The sequence below is a fragment of the Peromyscus maniculatus genome, chromosome 2, assembly GCF_049852395.1.
Source record: "Peromyscus maniculatus bairdii isolate BWxNUB_F1_BW_parent chromosome 2, HU_Pman_BW_mat_3.1, whole genome shotgun sequence".
NCBI classification, from domain to species: domain Eukaryota; kingdom Metazoa; phylum Chordata; class Mammalia; order Rodentia; family Cricetidae; genus Peromyscus; species Peromyscus maniculatus.
Window position 1 is genome coordinate 145,157,805 of NC_134853.1, and position 22,284 is coordinate 145,180,088.

The 22,284-nt window shown below is 47.1% G+C and overlaps 1 protein-coding gene across 6 annotated transcripts in view; it reads left to right on the top strand.

Annotated features, from left to right (window-relative positions):
* Window positions 1–22,284, top strand: part of Kiaa0319l (KIAA0319 like) — a 104,902-nt gene that overhangs the window by 73,195 nt on the left and 9,423 nt on the right. For all 6 annotated transcript variants that reach the window (XM_016009420.3, XM_016009419.3, XM_042271881.2 and 3 more), the window contains 8 exons: window positions 1,482–1,614; window positions 8,934–9,162; window positions 10,625–10,748; window positions 11,287–11,419; window positions 13,467–13,615; window positions 14,600–14,751; window positions 15,047–15,185; window positions 16,552–16,711. In XM_016009420.3, coding sequence (XP_015864906.3) covers window positions 1,482–1,614; window positions 8,934–9,162; window positions 10,625–10,748; window positions 11,287–11,419; window positions 13,467–13,615; window positions 14,600–14,751; window positions 15,047–15,185; window positions 16,552–16,711 — 1,219 coding nt within the window. The remainder of the gene's footprint in view (window positions 1–1,481; window positions 1,615–8,933; window positions 9,163–10,624; window positions 10,749–11,286; window positions 11,420–13,466; window positions 13,616–14,599; window positions 14,752–15,046; window positions 15,186–16,551; window positions 16,712–22,284) is intronic.

A 22,284-nucleotide genomic window follows, 5' to 3' on the forward strand; every position in this document is an offset into this window, starting at 1 on the left:
GAGTTTCTCTCCTGTGCTTGATCTGCTCCATCCCCATCCCTCTGCCTGTCTTGGCACCCTGACACACTTTTTTTTAGCCAAGATAGCCTCTGCTCTAGCAGAGGACAGAGGTTAAGCATTTTATGTCGATGGTTCTGCTAAGAGGAAGGGACCAGGAAGAAGCAGGTGTCCGAGGAAGGGGTGGAAGGGTTTGGACATCGCTGTTGCTTTACAGTTTGGAAGGTCAAAGTTGAATACTATGTAAAGACACCATGAAGAGCATGTGTGTCCCCCCGTGCTCCAGACTGTCGCCGGGGCGTTGTCGCCGGGGCATTGCAGAGAGCTGTTCTGCATATTGCAGACTGCATGTGTAGCGTCTTCCCACGTGTCGCCTGTACTGTCATTTGTGATGGAGCTCGGCTCCGTGTGGAGCATTTGTCTAATCAGTGCAGGAAATGCTTATCCCACTTTCAAAGATGACTTCTGCTGAGTATAGAATGTCACGGTGTGAATGTGTGTTTGTTTACAGTATCTGTCGGTGACCATTAGAATACTTTAATTCATTTCTATGATGAGTAGTGCTACCACAAATGATGTTGTCAACATGATGTTTAACATACATGAGAGTATATCTGTAAGATAAATTCCTAGAATTATTTCTAGAATTATTGCAGGATCGAAGATACATGTTGCCATGTAGAGCAATGAGCTGTATCAATTCAGCTAATGTGAGGGCCTTTTATTCCCTTTATCATGCTGTGAAACAAAAATTTATTGTATTTCCTTATTGTGTGTGTTAGGGGAGGGTGGTGCACACATGTGGCGGTCAGAGGACAACTTGGGGTAGTCAGTTCTCTCCTTCCACCACGTGGAATCTGGAGATTGAACTCAGGTTGTCAGGCCTGGTGGCAATGTCTTTACCTGCTGAGCCATCTTGATAGCCTGAAACCGTTTTTTTTTTTTTGTTGTTGTTGTTGTTTTGTTTTTTAAACCAGTGGGATAGGTTAAAAAATAGTATCTGAAGAGTTTTTTTTTTTTAATTTAAGTGAGAGTTCAATATATTTTCATGCATTTAAGAATTATTTGGTTTTCCTTTTCCATACAATAGCTTTTTTTTTTTTTGGTTTTTCGAGACAGGGTTTCTCTCTGTAGTTTTGATGCCTGTCCTGGATCTCACTCTGTAGACCAGGCTGGCCTTGAACTCACAGAGATCTGCCTGGCTCTGGCTTCCAAGTGCTAGTATTAAAGGCGTACACCACCGCCACCTGGCTCATACACTAGCATTTTAATGAGATTTCCTATGTTAGAGTCCTTAGGAAATGATACTGGAACATTCATAAGAGGCCAACTGACCCAGTATTCCTGGAGAAAAACTGCTTTGGAGAGAGAGTCTAATTTTACTTTTCCCAGCTTGAGCTCTGTGTGGCTGCTTGGTTTGCGTAAACTGGGTAAGTGCCAAGGCTGACATTCCTGTGTCCTCACTGATGTTCCTTGTGATCCAGAGAGCACTGACGACGATAAAATTGTCCAGTACCACTGGGAGGAGCTCAAGGGGCCTCTGAGAGAAGTGAAGATCTCTGAAGACACAGCCATACTAAAACTAAGTAAGCTCATCCCCGGGAACTACACTTTCAGGTAAATTAGGATTCAACTTCAAGTTGACCTTGTAGGGGTGACTTTGAAAATGTCCCTTCACATTGGGGTTGGTGGAGAATTCAGCCATGTGGTGACTTCTGGTTGTTTGTTTGTTTATTTTTGAGACAGGGTTTCTCTGTGTAGCCCTGGGTGCCCTGGAACTCTCTCTGTAGACCCAGGCTGGCCTCGAACTCACAGGGATCCACCTGTCTCTGCCTCCTGAGTGCTGGGACTAAAGGTGTGCGCCACCACTGCCTGGCCAGCAGCTTTACTTTTTACCAACAGTCTGAAGATGATTTGTAGAATCTCTCTTTATTGGGAATTTTTGGAAAATTTGATTCAAAGAAAGTCCTTTGAAGAATTAGCATTGACATTTAGAATGTGCTTCATGAGGCTTTAGGCTCACTCTAGTGCATTCCTTATATTTGCATAATTTATGTTACAGTATACTTGTAATGAACATCATGCATCTTATGCAGAAGATAGGGAAAGAGGAAGTTGTTGTATTAGTAACTCCTCTGAGGTCACATATCAAAAGATTTTCTAATCCTCCAATCAGGGCTCATCCCACTTCTCTCCTGGACATCACACGCACGCGCGCACTCTCTCTCTCTCTCTCTCATACTCTCTTACACACACATTCACACTCTCATACTCACACACTGTTTTACACACTCTCTATCACATACATATACACACAGAGTATCAAATAATATATACTATTTGAATCTCCTTCTAATCTGTATCTTACAGACCTCAGTTTCCCATGAGGCTCCATTGTTAATATTCTGACCCATCCTTTGGCATTGCCCTGCGTCCTAATGTAAAAACCTCTTTTTATGGAAAGTCTCTCTCTCTCTCTCTCTCTCTCTCTCTCTCTCTCTCTCTCTCTCTCTCTCTCTCTCTCTCTCTCTCTCTCTTCCTCCCACAAGTGTGCACCCCTCGAATCCCCTCTTACTCTTTCTGTCTCTGTCTTTTCTATCTTTCTCTTTATCTCTATTATAATAAACCCTCCACATGGATACAGAGTCTAGGTTGCGAATTACTGACCACCACTGCCACCGCCATGCCCACAAGACATGCATCTGTCCAGCATGCCAGCATGGTTCCCTGCACGTGTGGGATACCGTGGCCCAGCCAGCTGGAGGTTTCCCACGTGTGCGTAATTCATAACACCTGTAATGAATAATGAATGTAATAACACCAGAGGAATGAGTATGACTTATGTCCCCTCTTGTACTCAGTGTCTCACCAGTACCTATCATGGTGTGACTGATGCCTGGGTGCCTGTCCTCCATGGGTCTAAGGTTTATTGAGTTCTAGACATTGTTGGTAACATGGAGTTCATGGTGATTCCCCTACAGGCTTTATAGTGGGCAATCCACGAAGAGACAAGAATGAAACTCAGCTCAGCCTGATTTTATTGTAACCGATGCTAGACCAGGACTTCTAGAGTCTGGCCCAGATCATTTTACTTTAGCCGTATTCAATTTTTGGAAAAAGTATTCAGATAACAACTAACTCAGTCCCAAGAGTACAACAATTTAAGACATGTTTACATTGAGATTCCTTACAAGGGACATCTGGCTTCTTTCACAGGAATGGGTACTGTTGACTCAGATAGTGTCCAAGGTCTAGGGAGGTTGACTGAGGTAAACATAAGGCCCGTGGGTGTCAGGATTGGCTGGCCCTCAGGTGACACAGAAGTCACTTAGGCTGTTGTAAAGCACAAGTGCCCTCACTCCTAAGAGTGGGTTTAGGGTCTAAAAACAGTGCTCAGGTTTTAAGGGAAACGGTCTTGGATAAGTAAAAACATAAATTCTGGGAGATCTGGCAGAGCCTGCCTCACCAGACAGCAAAGGATCACCAGAGTGTAAAGCTACATCATCCTAATGATCCAGGAAGAGCAGCTGAGCGCCTCGTCCCATTGAAGAGGTGAGCGTTGTGTCTGACTTCCTGGCTTCCGCAGTGCTTCCCTGTGTGCGTGAGGCCTTTTTGCCCTCTCCAGGAGTTGACTCGCTAGAACAGCCCTTACGTGTGCTCCGACTTGGTGGCACTGTCGCTGGCTCTTAACGCAGAGGAAGGGACAGTGGTTTCCAGTGCAGGCTGGAGTCGTCTCATTGGTTGAAAGGGGAAATTTGGGTTAGTTTTACCTTCAATTTCTCATACGGCACCTTCCCACTTACTACAGAATTAACCCTTGGCTAGGTTGATCCTTTTTAAAAATAATGACAGAATTGGACATGGTGGCGCAGTCCTATAACTCCAGCACTTGGGGGACTGAGGCCGAGACCTCATGCCAAACTAAATAGCAAGACTATCTCAAAAAAAAAAACAAAAGTGACAATAATAACTATTTCTGGAATACCTACTGTGCGCAAAGGGTTTTCTGATCCCTTGCCACACAGTATCTCATTTAATCCTTTAAACAGGAATCGTGGTTATTCTCATTTTACAGATAGAAAATTTTGGCACAAAATGGTTAAGTAATTTACCCAAAGTCACATAGTAGTCTGACTTCCGAGTGTAGCAGACTTTTTGGGGCTACAAACCAGCTCCCAAATCATGATATGGAGACTTTTTTTTTTTTTTTTTTTTTTTTTGGTTTTTCGAGACAGGGTTTCTCTGTGTAGCTTTGCGCCTTTCCTGGAACTCACTTGGTAGCCCAGGCTGGCCTCGAACTCACAGAGATCTGCCTGCCTCTGCCTCCCGAGTGCTGGGATTAAAGGCATGCGCCACCACCGCCCGGCTGAGACTTATTAGTTATGAATGCTCAGCCTTATCTTATACTTGCCCCACTAGCTCTTATAATTTATTTTAACCTGTTTCTCTTCATCTGCATTTTACCTCGGGACTTTTTACCTTTCTTTCATTCTGTATGTCCTACTTCCAGTCTGGCTGGCTAGTGGCTGACTGCCTGGCCCTGGGAGTCTCCCTCCCTTTGTCCCTTGTTCTCCTCGTTCTCCTAAGCCTAGATTCCTCCTCCTACTTCTTCTCTCTGCCCACCAGCCCCGCCTATCCCTCTGTGCCTAGCTATTGGTCATTCAGCTTTTTATTAGACCAATCAGGTGCCTTAGGAAGGCAAAATGAAACAGCAACACATCTTTACATAGTTATACAAATGCAGCATAAACAAATGTAGCATCCCTTTCCATAATTAAAGTACTATTCCACAACATTTCCCCTTTTTATGTAAATAAAAGGTTTTAACCTTAACATAGTAAGACTATGTCCAATAAGAATGATCAAGTACGAATTACATTTACAATATCCAGTCCATTGGTGTTTTTGTTGTTTTAGGGTTTTTTGTTTGTTTGTTTGTTTGTTTGTTTTGAGACAGGGTTTCTCTGTGTAGCTCTGGAGCCTATCCTGGAAGTCATTCTATAGATTAGGCTGTCCTTGAACTCACAGAGATCTGCCTGCCTCTGCCTCCCAAGTGCTGGTATTGAAGGTGTGTGCCACTACTGCCTGGAATCCAGTCCATTTATAGTTGGCAAATTCAGAGAAAAGACTCCATTATTTATCCTATCTTAGTGAGTCCAAAGTTCTGTACCTAATTTACCTGCTATCCTAACTAAGGAAAACCATAACTGTATCTATTCTTCAACTCCATCAAAGACCTGAGAAGGATAAAATATTACCTGAGTAAATGGGAAGTGCAGAGCAAACAACTTCCAAAGCTATAGAAACAGAAACATCTGGCTGCCTGGACAGTCACCCAAAGTTCCTCTGCAACATTAGGGCATCTGTCTTCAGCCTACAGGCCTAAAGTCTCTGGCAGACTTTTTCGTGAAGCAGGAATTTGGAAGACTGTCCTACCTTGTTTTGGTCAAGTGCAGCAGTTTTTTTCCTTTGTGTCCTGCTTGTCCAGTTTATACAGCATGCTGTCAGTAGTCAAGGCAAGAGGAGTTTCTTGCCCAGATGGCTAGCTTTGCCACAGTGAAAGAAAACTCCAAATGGAGTTTCTTTGATGTCTATCATCCTTTTATAAAGTAGATTGGGGCTGCCAGGAGCAGTCATGTCTCACTGTCATGAAAAGCCTTAAGTTATTAAACATCTTAAATACCATAATGTAGGTCTTTGAAGTGTTTGAAGACCATCTATCTATCTAAAATATATCTATGTTTAATCTTGAAAATATACCTAACATAACTACAAGTTTGATTATTATAGATGATTATCAACCTGCATTTCTTAATTATATGTTACATTTTTAAATGAACTGCATACATACATATAGTATAACAAAAAATAATTTTAAATTTGTATCAATATACTAAAATCTATATCAATGTAAAATATTTGAGGTTAACAGTTGTCTTTTTATCCTATATTCCTATATACCCACTGAATGATGACAAACATCTATAACCCACCAAATGACCAAAAACCACCCACCCCACCACTTAGGAATATGGGCATTGTGTTCTCTAGACTGCTTCTTCTTGTTTGGGGGCAACAACCTGAGAAAATTGAGATAATGGTCAAGTCCTGGGAAAACCAGTGATAACATTTGTTGTCCAGTCTCAGAACTGTTCCCATGCAGCGGGATCGGTATATATGTCACCTGTCTTGTAATTTTTCTTGCTTTATTTCTTTATGTCTGTAGCCAAGATTTTCAGGAGGGGGGTCTCTCCTGATCAAACCTGATCTCAATCAACCTTGAAGAAATCCACAGCCTTTCGTTTCCTGTGGAAACAAAAGCATAACCTCTTCCCCAACGCAATGCATTTTTTTACTTCTGTTTTAAAGTTAAAGCATCTCTAGGCCGGGTGGTGGTGGCGCATGCCTTTAATCCCAGCACTCGGGAGGCAGAGCCAGGTGGATCTCTGTGAGTTCGAGGCCAGCCTGGGCTACCAAGTGAGTCCCAGGAAAGGCGCAAAGCTACACAGAGAAACCCTGTCTCGAAAAAGAAAAAAAAAAAAGTTAAAGCATCTCTAAAGTCTCTATGCTGGTTTAATTCAGCAATCCCTTTTACAGTCCCATGTCTCTCAGCAGCTGTTGTTCATTCATGAGCATTCAAAAAGTTCAAAGTCAATATAGCACCATACAGAATCCAGATTGCCTGTGTATTTCCCATCTTTTTTTTTTAATGATTTATTTATTTATTTTTATTGTATATGAATTGGTGTTTTTCCTGCATGTATGTCTGTGTTAGGGTGTTAAATCCCCTGGAGCTGGAGTTACTGGCAGTTGTGATGTGGTTCCTGGGAATTGAACCTGTGTTCCCTGAAAGAACAGCCAGTGCTCTTAACCACTGAGCCATCTCTCCAGCCCCATATCCCAATCTTTATGTGGCTTTTTCCTTTATATTACTTTACTTTCTCTTTAAAGACTTTATTATTTATAAACGATTTGCTTTTTCCTATGACCGACTATACCCATTTTCTTTTCTTTTTTAAGCCTATGCACATTTTTAAACATACTGTAACCTGTTTAGAGGTTTTTTCCCATCTGGACTTCTCTTTACTGCATGTCTCTAGCCTTTTCGGACCATGGGAGCCAAACCTTGAACTGTGAAGTGGCATTTGCGTCTGCAGCTGGCTCTGCCCTGCTAGGATCCATGAGAGCGAGCCTGGCTGAGGGCCGCACTCACCTGGGAGCTGTGTCTAACCGCCCCGCTCTAGGAAGCTGGTGCCCTCAGGGTGGCAAGCATTTTTACTTAGCTTTTTGTTTCTACTTAGCGTGCTGGCTACTCAACCTGCTGGCTACTCAAGTGCTCCCTATATGGCAGAGTCTCTTAAAGGAGTAGTATCCATTTTCTGTTTGTTTGTTTGTTTGGGGCGCTCTCTCTCTCTCTCTCTCTCTCTCTCTCCTTTTTTTTTTTTTTTTTTTTTTCAGCTTTCTTAGGTCCTATGTGAAAATATGGGCCCCATGTTGGAGTGGCAAATTAACACATCTTTACATCATTAAACAAATATTTCACAACATCAGAGTCTGAGCTTCTAACCACAGTGGTAACCTACAGTCTGGGGGGCGGGGGCTAAATGGGTCTAGGTAATATGCTGTTTTTTAATCTACGATAGGAGAGTGGCCCTGACTAGCATTTTGGTTGATTGATTGCTTGTCTTCTCACTACTGCTTTTACACGCATTAGCTTGCTCCCCACCCCCTGTGGCCAGGTGCCTTTTGACTCTAAGGCTCTGAAGGCCAGGCAGTGGCCCTTCAGGTGAGTCAGAACAACGGACCACAGCCCATGTGTCTGGAACTCGCTCCTGGAACTCCTCCTGACACAGGGGGCAAGCTACCAGTCAAACCTGTGAGAAGTCAGGGGACCAGGGAAAGAGGCCAACGCCACAGTCCCCTTTTCAGTACTTGACTCCCTGCAGACCACAGGTGAAGGGTAAGGCTGGCAGGAAGGCCCACAGATGGCTGGGATGTCTGAGGCTGCTGGTGAGAGCTAAACAAACAGCACGTCTTTTCAGCGCTTTTCCTCTTTCTGTCAGCAAAATGGAAGGATCCCAAACTCCCGCTCGCTTACACTCTCATTCTGAGGTGGCGTGAGAAGCTTTAGGCTGTTCAGCTGGAAGGCACCGTTTAGGTGGAAGCCTGCTCTTAGAAAAGAACATTTCCTTTGCAAATCCTGCTTCTCACTGCACAAACTGTGGGCATGTTGCGTAGGAGCATTCATTCCCATCTCCAGCTCCTGGCTCACTGGAGCCAGCCTTCCTGGTCTGTCCCCGAGCTCTATGCCCGGGATATCCACATCCATCTTGATGATGTGCATGTGGCTGAGAGAGAACAACGGTGGACAGCTGCTGTGCTGTGAGCTCTGCAGGAGTGGAGGCCAGGGGTGATTCCTTCTTAGAATGGGGTTCTGAGCTGCGCATGGTGGATGCTTGTAATCCTGGCACTCCAGAGGCAAAAGGAGAGAGGCAGACAGCTCTCTGTGAGTTCAAGGCCAGCCAGGGTTTCTCTGCACATGGGTACACACAGACAGCAGAGCAATCTGCTGCTGTTGATGTATATATAGGGCCTGGATTATAAATTCTGAGGCCACTGCTGTCAAGCTGTACAACTGTGGGCAACTTACTTTTTTCTCCGCTTCTCAGTCTCATCATCTTGGTGTGGAGAAACACGAAGATTAGCGTTTACAGAGCTTTTTGCCTGTGTTCAGTAGACATAAAGCATTCGGAGCTTCACCTGGTACACCGGAAACACCCAGTCAGTTTTAGCTTCTAACATCACTCTGCTTTTCCAACAGGATGGGTAGGAGTGGGAATTCCTACCACCACGGCATTGCCCAGTACTGATGTTCAGTCCTCTGGGTCTGTCCCTTTTCCCTTAACCCTCCCTGTTGAACTCTTCTCTGCCCGTAGCCTGACTGTCGTCGACTCTGACGGGGCTTCCAACTCCACCACTGCAAGCCTGACCGTGAACAAAGCTGTGGATTACCCTCCTGTGGCCAACGCAGGCCCCAACCAAGTGATCACCCTGCCTCAGAACTCCATCACCCTCTTTGGAAACCAGAGTACTGATGACCATGGCATCACTAGCTATGAGTGGTCTCTCAGCCCAAGCAGCAAAGGGAAGGTGGTGGAGATGCAGGTAGGACGCAGGTCTTCTCTCACGTGGGGGACAGGGAGTTACTGGCTTGGGGTCACCCACTCAAGGTCTTTTTCTGCCCCATTTTAGTTAACAAAGTCATGTTTGTGCATTTAGATTTTTAAAGAAATCTCCAAACAAATTTAGAAAGTTTTAGGGGCCTCTGACCTAGCAGATGGTCTGAAACCTTTCTATTAGGAGACTAGGTAAGAAATGTATCTGGGGGCTGGAGAGATGGCTAAGAGGTTAAGAGCACTGACTGTTCTTCCAGAGGACCTGAGTTCAATTCCCAGCAACCACATGGTGGCTCACAACTATCTGTAATGAGATCTGGTGCCCACTTCTGGTCCGCAGTCATACATGCTGTATACCTAATAAATAAATAAATAAATCTTTAAAAGAAAGAAATGTATGTGTTATGGGTGACCCAACCCAGAGTAAAACCTCAAGGTGTCCCCAGGGTGCAAATCTTTAAGTGCTCGTTGGAGTAGATCGTCTGGCTAAAAGATGGCTTCCCCAGAAGTATTCAAGAATAGACAGGGTGTTTAAATAACCTGAGTGGGCTGTGCTGGAGGGCCCTTTGCCTCCTCAGCCCTGCTGGCACCTGTCACATGGAGATATGACCCTAGTCCTGCCTTTTTTTTTAAAGTTTTTGGAGACAGGGTTTCTCTGTGTAGTTTTGGTGCCTGTCCTGGATCTCGCTCTGTAGACCAGGCTGGCCTCGAACTCACAGAGATCCGCCTGGCTCTGCCTCCCAAGTGCTGGGATTAAAGGCGTGCACCACCACCGCCCGGCCCTAGTGCTGCTTTTTTTTTTTTTTTTTTTTTTTTTTTGGTTTTTCGAGACAGGGTTTCTCTGTGTAGCTTTGGTGCCTTTCCTGGAACTCACTTGGTAGCCCAGGCTGGCCTCGAACTCACAGAGATCCGCCTGTCTCTGCCTCCCGAGTGCTGGGATTAAAGGCGTGCGCCACCACCGCCCGGCCCTAGTGCTGCTTTTTAAGAGCAGACAGAAATGAGACTCTTGGGTGGAATTTTCCAAATATTCAGTGCTACAGGGCAAACAAAATACCTGTAAGCTGGACGCAGCCCTAGGTTGCTAGGCTTTGCTGTTGTTCTATAGGAAGCGCCCGCCTTGGAGGTTTGCCTCATATTATTACAGTGTTCCTTCTGCTATGCAGGAAGGATTCTGTATCTCTGGGTTTCTAGGCATGACCCAAGGCATATTTTGCCCAGCTGTAGTTTATGTGTTCTGACAGATTTCTCTGCAGTCACAGAATCTGTAGAAATTCTTATTAGTACAATATCTCATGCTGTCCTGTTCAATGGTTATGCTGAGCTGGGAGGCAACAACCCAGTACCAAGTTAGCTTTAAAGACTTGGCTGAACCATTTCTGCCAGAGTGTGAGCATTGTGTGCTGTGCCGTGACCCTGGGCATCATTTCCCATGCCTGAATTTCTGCATGTAGGGGGTTCGAACGCCAACCCTGCAGCTGTCTGCAATGCAAGAAGGAGACTACACCTACCAGCTCACAGTGACGGACACAATAGGGCAGCAGGCGACCGCTCAAGTGACCGTGATTGTACAGCCTGGTAAGTTCCTTCCTTCTCAGACTCGCGTGATGGCTGGTCCTGTCAGCCCTGGGAGGAGAGGGTTTGAGTTCTGAGCTAAAGGAGCACAGAGGTAGAAGGCGTCACCCCCAGAGCCTGAGAACCACATCTTTCACCCCCTTTACATAGCTGGAGCAGGCTCCTCAGCTTCCGTCTGTGCCCTTCCCCTGCTGGTTACTGTGCATTCATGTGGGCCTGGGAGGGGGAGCCTCCACCATATCAAATGTTTGAAAGGGACCCTGGACAGCCCACCTTATCTAGTGAGCTGTCTCTCTGTCCGACCCTATTGCATTAGATCCCAGAGCAAGGGTGGTGTTAAAACCTCACTGTTTTCAGAATCGTTTGACCTAATCCAGTCTTCTTCACTGTGAGTCCCCTGATGGCATCCATCTCTCCCACATACTTGTAATGCTCCAGACTAAGAGGCAGAGTTCCCATGACTACCAGAACAGATGCCCCAATGGGTCCTGTCCTCTACAACTAGAGTGTTGCTTTTGACGGCCGCATCTCTTTGTCGTAGAGAACAACAAGCCTCCTCAGGCAGATGCAGGCCCAGACAAAGAGCTGACCTTGCCCGTGGACAGCACCACCCTGGACGGCAGCAAGAGCACAGATGACCAGAGAATCATCTCCTATCTTTGGGAGAAGACCCAGTGAGTATTGATGGAGACCCCCTGTGCAGAGCTTCCTGGCCTTGGAAGAGCATGGTTTCATTTGCTTTCAGGGTTGACTCGCTCCCACTAGTTTGTTCAGGAGAGGGAGAAAGAAATATTTATACTCCTAAATTTCAACTCTTCAGAGGGATTTTCTGATTTTTTTTTTAAAAGAAGAATGTGTATCATTGGCCCCAGGTAGTGTGACCGGCTTTTGCAGGTCCAGTCCACTTGCTAACTGCGTAACTGAATTACACTTGAGAGGCAGACGGAAGGGGTAATGGAGCTGAAAGATTCCATTGTTCAGAATTAACTGGTAAGGTTAGCTGAGGATGGGAAAGCAGCTACAAAGAGGAAATGAAAATTTATCTGTACAGCAGAAGCACGCCAGTGTTACTGTTCTCGGGAGACATTCTTAGTTAAGTTAGCCAAACGTCAAGGACTGTAGCCACGATACTACTTTTTTTTTTTTTTTTTTTTTTTTTTTGAGACAGGGTTTCTCTGTGTAGCTCTTTGCACCTGTCCTGGAGCTCACTTGGTAGCCCAGGCTGGCCTCGACTCTCACAGACATCCTCCTGCCTCTGCCTCCCGAGTGCTGGGATTAAAGGCGTGCGCCACCACCTCCCAGCAACGATACTACTTTTTAAATGGAAATGACCATTTGAGCCAATCTTGTTTATACAATTTCTTTCAGCTCTTATGAACCATAACAAATGGAACTTAAATTGTATACAGGATCCTGCAGGAAGCGAAGGGATTTTAGGAAATAGGGAAGTTGAAAACATTCTTTATTTCCAAAAACAGCCGCTACAGTACAGGCTAGAGTTTAGTCTTTTGTTTTGTTTTGGTTTTTCAAGACAGGGTTTCTCTATGTTACAGCCCTAGCTGTCCTGGAACTCACTCTGTAGACCAGGCTGGCCTTGAACTCACAGAGATCCACCTGCCTCTGCCTCCCGAGCACTGGGATTAAAGGCATGTGCCACTACCACCCAGTTTAGAGTTTAGTCTTCACACACACACACACACACACACACACACACACACACACACACACACACACACACAGATACTTTATTATATATAGCATTGGCAATGGGTGGAGAAGGCTTTAATTTCGACTTAGGAAGTCCATGTTAGGCACCAGACATCCTTTTCCACAGCTGCTGTGGAGAGCTGGTCTCCCCTAGCTCATCTGTTCTTCCTGGAGCTGTCTGTTGAAGGCCGACCTGAGGAAGCCCCAGGCAGTGCCAGTGGTGGTGGTGCCTGCAGTAGAGACAGTGCTGAGTAGATAGTGCTTCCGGGTGAGACGGCTCGGGACAGGGTCAGAGGTCGTCAGTGTCAGAAGCAGAGCTGGGAGTTGGCAACTCTCTCTGGTTGTCCTTAGTTGGAGGGAAGCGTGGGTGTGCGGGGCTCTGGCTGTGTGTGCAGCCCTTGCCTGTGTGCTGGCTGGAAGCCTGCTGAAGGCTGTTGTGTGGGGAGACACAGCGGAAGGAGGCAGGATGGGGTGCCCTGGGGTCCGCAGCGCTGTCCAGGATCTGGAGGAGACTCACTCCGTTTAGAGCGGGGAGGAGACAGTTTTGTCCCCAGAGCCCTTGGCTCTGCAGTCCTCCCCTGACTTTCCCTCAGGAGGGGTTCGGGGTGTGGGTAAGAAGTGTATTGCTCCTTAGCTGGCAAGAGCAAACCAAGTAATGGGCCAGAAATGCTTCTCAGAAACCTCCTCCTTGATCATCCTATTGAGCACAGAGCTGCTCAGAGGACTTTACTTCTTATATAAACTAGAGTAATGAAGAGTTTGAATGTTCTAGAAGCTCATAGAAAAGATAAGCCTAGATGTGTTGAAAAGCTGATGAGTGAAATTTCCTGACCAGAAGGAGCCTGTGTATTTGGACCAAGTGATACTTTCTCCAAACAGAATATTTTTAAACATTTCCTGTCAAGGTCTGGGAGACAGTTGTTCCTGTCTTAGCTGAGACAATAATTGCTGTTCCTGCTGCCAGGAGAGCAGCAGACAGGTGCGACTCCACCCTCTGATTGCTCTCTTGTCTAGGGGGCCTGACGGGGTGCAGCTGGAGAATGTCAACAGCAGTGTCGCCACCGTGACTGGGCTGCAGGTGGGGACCTATGTGTTCACCTTGACCGTCAGAGATGAGAGGAACCTGCAGAGCCAGAGCTCTGTGAACGTCATTGTCAAAGAAGGTGCGTCTTGCTCTGTGTGTGTGTGTGTGTGTGTGTGTGTGTGTGTGTGTGTGTGTGCGCGCGCACGCGCGCGCGCAGCAGCAGCAGCAGCAGCCTCCCTGGGTCTGATAGCCCAGGGATCCACCTCCTCCTGTTCCGGGCAGGACTGATTAGAAGCAGATAAGGAAGCAGACTGTGGGGAGGGCACCTATCATTTTCTAAACACTCTCTGAGAGTAACTGTAAGGTGATTTTTTAAACCCCCTTCCTCTGTGCACGCCCTCCCCCAATTCCTCTGCTTCCTCCCTGCATTTCCTTCTCAGATGAATAGTGAAATATTGATTTGTTTTTTTTTTGCATTTTGAGTTTGTCATCTGCTAAAACTGGGGTTTCTGTGACTCTCTGGCAGCTACAGTGACCCCTGCTGTCCGGGGCCGGGATGACAGTTGCTCTGCTGCTGTCCTGAGTTCTCTGGCTTACATCTGGCTTACATCTGCCTCCCCGTGTTGGGGAGGATTGGGAGAGGCCAAGGCTGGTAGTAGAGCATCTGCCACATCGGTGGTGACCTCCAGTGTAATGCTGACTAAACTCTCAACTGTGTTAACACCTGGCAAGCCGAGCTTCTGTGCCATAGACTCTGGGGGGCCCGCTCTAGGGGTCACACTCTTCCTTCTCTTGTGAAGGTGGGGCCGGGCTGAGCAACATTGGAAGGGAGAGGTCATGGTGTTAGCTGGCTCTGAGGGCCCCGGATTTCATTTCCACCCACTAAATTCCTTTAAAGCAGAGAGCCGCTCCAGAGTCACAGGAAGAAAGCATGGTGACCCCTTTGTGTGGCAACAGGAGAGCCCGGGAGCCTCAGGGGTCGAGTGGCTTTGGCTCTGCCCCCTCGGGCAAGCACCAAACAGCTCTCCACTTGAGGTCCTTCCAGTGCTAGCCCCTCATCAGCAGCACAAGCGCATCTTCCTCCCCAGAATGTCCCACTATTCAATGCTGTCTCCTTGGTTAGAAATCAACAAGCCGCCAGTAGCCAAGATCACTGGGAACGTGGTGGTCACCCTGCCCACAAGCACCGCAGAGCTGGATGGCTCCAGGTCCTCGGATGACAAAGGGATAGTCAGCTACTTGTGGACTCGAGATGAGACGAGCCCAGCCGCAGGGGTGAGTGGGTCCGGAGTGGGGGTGCTGTGGAAAGTCAGGGTAAGGGTGGATGAAGAGGGGGATCCTACCCTCCAGTGTCTGGTTAGCCAGGAAGCCCCTAGACTGTGCTCTGGAATCAGGGAGTCAGATGTCTTCCTGTGGGTCATCCTACAAACTGGTGTGCACAGTGGCTTCTATCTCTTGACCCCTGGGGCTGTGGAGGGCGGTGCTGTGGCTGGTCCACAGCAGAGCTGTGTTGCTCAAGCAGGAGCTTACTCCAAGAAAGGAGTGGAATCCATGTTGTTCACCCCCACAGGAGGTGCTGAATCACTCCGACCATCACCCTGTCCTCTTCCTCTCCAACCTGGTTGAGGGGACCTATACGTTTCACCTGAAAGTGACCGATGCCAAGGGCGAGAGTGACACAGACCGGAGCACCGTGGAAGTGAAGCCTGGTGAGCACATCGGCCAGCTCAGCGGGCAGGCCTCTACCCCGACAGCAGGTCCAGCCCTCACTGCCCGCACCCTCCCACCCAGCCCTACTCACGCAGCCAGATCCTAACCTCAGAGAGGGCAGGCAGGCTTGCTGAGAGTCACACAGCAGTGGTCACGTCAGATAGACCTGTGTCCCAGCTCAGTACCTTCTCCTTTGCACACGACTGAGGAGAGCAAGCTCAGGGAACCATGGGAATCTGAGCACAGAAATGGTTTGAGTCATGATGTCTCATCAGCACCCAAATACAGAAAACAACTTATTTTTGTAAGTTGAGCCTCGGGCTTTATCTGACAATCCAGGAAGGTAAAATAATGTCCTGCACACTTCTCAGATTTTCAGAAATAAATGTCCTTAAGTAGAAGCTTGCTTTTGTGGTGCTGGTGGCTGCACTAGTGACAGGAAGGATGCCCCGAGTAGAGATGGCAGCGCTTTACCCTTGGCCAGCCTCAGGCATGGCTCTGCCTTGGTAAGGGTCTTCCAGGCCTTGCCTTGCCCCTAGGAAGAACAGTGGCTGAAACAAACAGGGTCTCTCTCATCTGTGTTCAAAATCAGGCTATAGGTAATGCGCCCTGGCTCTTCCATCCAAGTCTGCAGGCAAGGTTTTTTGAGCAATCCATGGTTGCTTCAGATGTGCCCAGCAAGCAGAACCATGTCCAGGTTCTAGAGGTAAACAGTCTGGCACTGAGGTCATTTCCTGGCTACCTGGACTTGCCCTGTGTTTGCGCATTCACACCACTGTTAGGACGGTCGGGGGTGTATTTCCCCCCCCCCCCCATATTTCTTTTTTTTTGTTTGGTTTTTTTTTGTTTTTTTTTGTTTTTTTTTGTTTTGTTTTGTTTTGTTTTGTTTTGTTTTGTTTTGTTTTGTTTTTGGAGACAGGGTTTCTCTGTGTAGCTTTGCGCCTTTCCTGGAACTCACTTGGTAGCCCAGGCTGGCCTCGAACTCACAGAGATCCGCCTGGCTCTGCCTCCCGAGTGCTGGGATTAAAGGCGTGCACCACCACCGCCTGGCTCCCCCCCCATATTTCTAAACAAAGTACTTCATATCCCTGGAAGTCAAGTGGGGTCAGGGGAGGCTGTGGACACAGTTATCTGGAGAGCTCAGCCGGGCCCGTCAGACAGGGCTGTGAAACAAAGGCCATCCCGCCTTCCTCCTGGTGCGTGCCTCACCCTAGAACTTGTGTGGCAGTGGCGGTGGCGAGCCTTCCCAGCCAGCTCCTGATGGCTTTCCTCGGGGTTCACGCCTTCCCGCTTGTCCCTTCACAGTGACAGGTCTGTTTTAACTCTCCCACTTCTGAAACCATGACTGATCCCTGTGCTTTCCAGACCCCAGGAAAAGCAACCTGGTGGAGATCATCTTGGATGTGAACGTCAGCCAGCTGACAGAGAGGCTGAAGGGGATGTTCATCCGCCAGATTGGGGTCCTCCTGGGGGTGCTGGATTCCGACATCATTGTGCAAAAGATTCAGCCATACACGGAGCAGAGGTAGCTGGGCAATGAATGTGGGGAACAAAGGAAAGCTGGGGGTCGGTACCCAGGCTTCCCAGCTGAGCAGCAGAGGGGTGAGATGGAGAAGGGTGGGTACTTTGGGGAACTACCCACAAGTCTGTCTTGTCAATCAGGCCTCAGGCCCTGTGGTAGAAAGTCAAACAGGCTCTGGAAACAAGGTCAGCAGAGATCCTTATGTTTATAAGCTACAGTCTGAAAAGGGAGATAACAATGTTTATGTTCTCACTGCCCAGCAGGGTGGCACACTATGTGGCCTCAGGAAACAACCAGAGTGGTTGGTTCTCCCAGGAGAGCTGGAGGAGGAGGTAGCCCAGAGATTTTCAGTTTCCTTGCCCAGCTTATGAGAATTAAGAGATTCAGAAGGGAAGCAGCATGAGCTGCAGCCCACAGTGGGATGGTACAGGCTTCTGGAAGGCCTTTGGGGTTGCGCTAGGTAGCCCCAGGGTGTGGGCAAAGGTAAGGCTAGTGGAGACCGAGAGACTTGCGTACAGAAGCACTCAGGTTAGGTTGTTTTCAAAGCAAGGAAATCAGGGAGATGAATACTGTGGAGGCTAAAGGGGGTAGGGAGGAGCAGTTGGGAGCTCCTGGGCCTGTCCAGCAGCAAGTCAAGAGTGCCTGCTAGGGTGGTGAGGGGGAGGCACCGTGAGGGGTGATGTGCCTTGCTCAGCGGGTGCTGAAGGAGATGAAGGTGAGCAAGGCTAGGCAGGTGATTCAGGCCATGGACTAAGGTTAGGGAGGAAGGAGCTCACTTGACTATTGGATTTGGGGTGACTTTTCCCTCATGTCTTTGAACCCCTGAACTTCTTTCCTCCAGACTTTTTGAAAAATAGGATTATAGTTGATGTTTTGGTTAGGGCTTCTATTGCTGTGAAGAGACATCATGACCACCACCACAACTCTTATAAAGGAAAACATTTAATTGGGGCTGGTTACAGTTTCAGAGGTTCAGTCCATTATCGTCATGGCAACATTCAGGCAGACGAGGAGCTGAGAGCTCTCCATTTTGATCCACAGGCAGCACAGGCATCTCTGTCACACTGAGTACAGCTTGAGCAGAGCCCACCCCACAGGGACATAGTCCTTCCAACAGGCCACACCTACTACAACACAGTCTCAGCTTCTAATAGTGACACTTCCTACGGGGCCATTTTCCTTCAGACCACCACACTCCACTCCCTGGCCGCCAGAGGCTTGCAGCCATATCATCATGCAAAAATGCAGTCAGTCCAACTCCAAAGTCCCCATCGTGTGTAACAGTCTCAAACTTATTTAAAAATCTAAAGTTCCAAGTCTCTTCCAACATTCATGCGGTCTTTTAAATGTGTTCCCCTGTAAAATCAAAATCAAGAAGCAGATCACATAGTTCCAACATATAGTGGCACAGGATATACATTACCATTCCAAAACATAGGGAAGGGAGCATAGTGAGGAAATACTGGGCCAAAGCAAGACTGAAAACCAGCCGGGCAAACTCCAAACTCTGCATCTCCATGTCTGATGTCAAAGTGTTCTTCAGATTTCCAACTCCTTTCAGCTTTGTTGACTGTAACACACTTCTTTCTCTTGGGCTGGTTCCACTCCCTTGGCAGTATCTCCTTGGCTCTGGCATCTCTAACATCTTGGGGTCTCCAAGGCAATCCAGGCTTCAACTTTACAGTTTCACGCAATGGCTTCTCTAGGCCTCCATTCAGGGACACCCCTGACACATGCCTGCCTCAGCAGCTTTCCTTAGTCACGAAGGAAGATTCCATAACCCCTTTCTCCTATCCTTGCCTCTAAAGTCAAAACCACATGGCTGAAGCTGCCAAGTTCTCTTGCTTGCTGGGGCTCAAACATGGCCTCCTTGTTCAATTACATCTTCACCAGCTTTCTGTTTTCAATGGTTTTCTTCACTGCCTAAGCTTGGCTGTTCCAGAACTTGCTCTGTAGTCCAGCCTGGCCTCAAACCCAGAGATTCCCAGCTTCTGCCTTCTGAGTGCTGGGAGTAAAGGTGTGCACCACCACACCTGACTCTAAGTTTTTCTTTCATTCCTTTTCACAAATTAGAAGCTTAGCTGGGTGGGGTCTTGCCCTGAGGTCACACTCCCTTTGTTCCATGTAACATCAGGCTTTTCTTTCAACTATTCATCTCCTTGAACACAGGACTTAGCTCCATTCCACTTCCTGGTGCCCCCTTTACTCCTTAAATTGTACATTTTGTGTTTTTCCTTTCTCAGCTTGCTCCTTTTCATTATAGATCTTCATAGAGTGAACACTAATATAACCCCACAAAAGAGTCAATACTAAGGCTGGAGAGACAGCTCAGCGGTTAAGAGCACTGGCTGTTCTTCCAAAGGTCCTGAGTTCAATTCCCAGCAACCACATGGTGGCTCACAACCATCTGTAATGAAATCTTGTGCCCTCTTCTGGCCTGCAGGCAAACATGTAGGCAGAACACTGTATACATAATAAATAAATCAAAAAAAAAAAAAAAAAAAAGTCAATACTATGCTGTTTTGCTATTTCCTCTGCAAATGGAGTTAATTCAAAACTCTTCAGTTTAGCCTCAGGCAAACTTTTTGGACAAGAGTAAAAAGCAGCCTTGTTCTTTGCCAAAATATCACAAGAACAGACTCTAGGTCACATACTAACATTCTTCTTCTCTGAAACCTCTTGAACCAGGCACCTAGGGTTCAAATCACCCTCAGCACCACTGTATCCCATGCTTCTACTAGTATGGCCTATTAAGCCCCACTTAAAGTGTTCAACTGCTTTTGTAGTCCAAAGTCCCAAAGTGTTCCATGTTCCTCCAAACAAAAACATGGTCAGGGAAATCACAGCAATACCCTACTCCTGGTACCAACTCCTGTCTATTGCTGTGAAGAGACATCATGACCATCACAACTCTTATACAGGAAAACAGTTAATTGGGGCAGGCTTACAGTTTCGGAGGTTTAGTCCATTATCTTCTCAGTGGTGTGCAGACAGACAACCTGAGAATTCTACATCTTGATCTGCAACTATGTGTCACAGTGAGTAGAGCTGGAACAAAGGAGACCTCAAAAGGAGACCCCCACAGTGATACACTTCCTCCAACAAGGCTACACCTACTACAGCAAAGTCACACCTCCTAATAGTGCCATTTCCTATGGGGGTCATTTTCTTTCAAATCACCACAGTTGGGAACCTGGGGATGAGGAGGAAAAATAAAAATAAAAACAAAGCCCACAAAGACTCAACTCAAAGAATCAAAGCCAGAAAGATGCATGGATGACACTGGGACATGTCAAGGGGGTGGGGTGATGGCAGAGCTCCGGAGCCCATAGCATTTAATGGGAAAACAGGGGAAGAAGTGGCAAACCTGGGAAGAGCCACAGAAAGGGTGACTGGCAGCTAAGCATGATGTGGTGGTTGGGCTGCCAGCAGCACAGTGAGAACACAAAATTAGCACAAGGAGTGTGCTCTGCAGATTGCCAAGAAGACAGGACGCTGTTACACGAAGTCTGCATAGAAACCTCTCTGCACTGGAAGATGGAGACTGGACACAGACTCACCCTTTAAAGACACAACCCCTCAGCCTTTTTGTGCCTGGGGCACAGTGCCAGTCTAGGGAACTGGCTGTGGGGAGAGGTGTTGGACTCCGTGCTGGTGATCCTGGGTTCTGTTGTATCTGTGTGAGGGGTACAGGGAGATGCATCCTGAGCTTGGGAGCAGAGGTGAGGGATGATGGTTGGGAGCAGTTCCGGGGGGATGCCCACTTTAAGCAGCATTGGAGTCAGAGCTAAGATTGAGGCATCAGAGAGAGCAGTCACTCCAACTCCTGATGATGGTCACCTGGAGTTTTAATGAGGCCCAGGCTCATCCTAAGATATTCTGACTCAAGTGGTGCTGTGGGCCGCAGAAGTATGAAGTAGGAATTCAGCTGACGATGCCAAAACTAATACCTGAAGGAAGAAGCCAAGGGCCTTCCAGAGGACAAAGCCAAGAAAGGAGTCTTGGTGATATTGGCTCTTGAATATTCAGCCGTTTTCCTGTGATGAATTTCTTGTGTGTTATTGTAGATTTTCCATTCCTAGAACAGTGTGGATTGATCATTCTTTGGTCATACTTTTTCCCAATACAACTAAGATATTTGGATAACAGTCACACAGGCAAGGCTTCCTTCTTCCAGGCTTTTTGTTTCTTTTTTAGCATTAGAATCAGATATCTCCTTTAGCAAACTTCCAAGGCCAGGGCCAGCTCCAGACAAAAGCATGTTATCTGAGATACCTCTCAAATATCCAAGGACAAATGACAGACAGAATAAGCATTCCAGACCACCTGCTAGTCTCCTGAATTAAGGTAAATATCCATACAGAGACACCACCTAGGCCAGGTGGATGTTAGGTACATAGCTTTGTTTCTTGTGCAAATTAAGCTCAGACCCTGCTTCCTTACACAGCCTTAGTGGTATCTCTAGACTTCGCTTTTGACATTGAACTTAGAACAAAAGGGCATTTTGCACACCAGGTACATCAAGCTGTGACACAGCTGCCTGGCTACCCACCTTGCCAGAAAACAGCCCAGCCGAGTTACACCGAGACCGTTAAAGCCCTAAAGAAAAACAGGCAGTTTTATCTTACTCATGATTTGCACTAACATTGTAGACTCCTAACGTTTTACCTAACCACTCCTAGGAATGTAGTCTGAGCACATAAATTCCCTTTTTTGATCATTAACCAATCTTAGCTCTTAGTTGGCCCCACCTCCTTTAACCCCTCCCCTTTTGGGTTGTAAAAGAAAGCCTGACAGTCACTGCCTGAGGTAAACTCTTACCTGCCTTTGTGACCCTGTAAGAATGCAAGCCTTGTGACCTTGCTTTGGCCAGAGAATTGCTGCTTTGTGTGGGTATATAACTGAAAACCTCAGAGACTAGAGAGGACTAGAAGAGGGGACCAGAGGAATGAGGTAGAGGATGGGGAAGAACTGGATGGGAGAATTCAGATAGAATTTAGAGTGTACAGCAGGAAAATGTAGAGAGATATCCGACAAGAAAGGAGCTAAGTATGAGAACAGAATTGAAGCTATTGTAGATAGATTTTGACTTAGAAGAATAAAGTGTATGGACTAAACAGTATAGTGTACGTAGATTCAATCGAGTATCCCTCAGATTAATCTGCTGCTGGTAGCATCTCTTCAGGAACTCGGGGAGAAGACTATAGAGAGGCTGGACCCCAACAGACTTGGTTAAGAGTGGGACTGGACCTCTGCAGTGTATAAGCTTCCAGGGAATCTGATCCAGTTGACTGGGTCAGTGACATGATTAGAACATTTTCTTTCCTTTTGAATTTCTCGTCTATATGCATGTGCTGTGAGTGCAGGTGCCTACAGAAGCCAGAGGTATCAGATCCCTCTGGAGCTCAGGTTACAGTCAGTAGTGAGCTGCCTCCCATGGGTGCTGGGAATCAAACTCCTCTGTAAGAGCAGTGTGCGTTCTTAACCACTGAGCCATCTCTCCAGCCCCAGGACTCGTTTAAAAAAACAAAAACAATCAAACAACTCAACCACTAACAATAAAAAGCTGTGCTCAG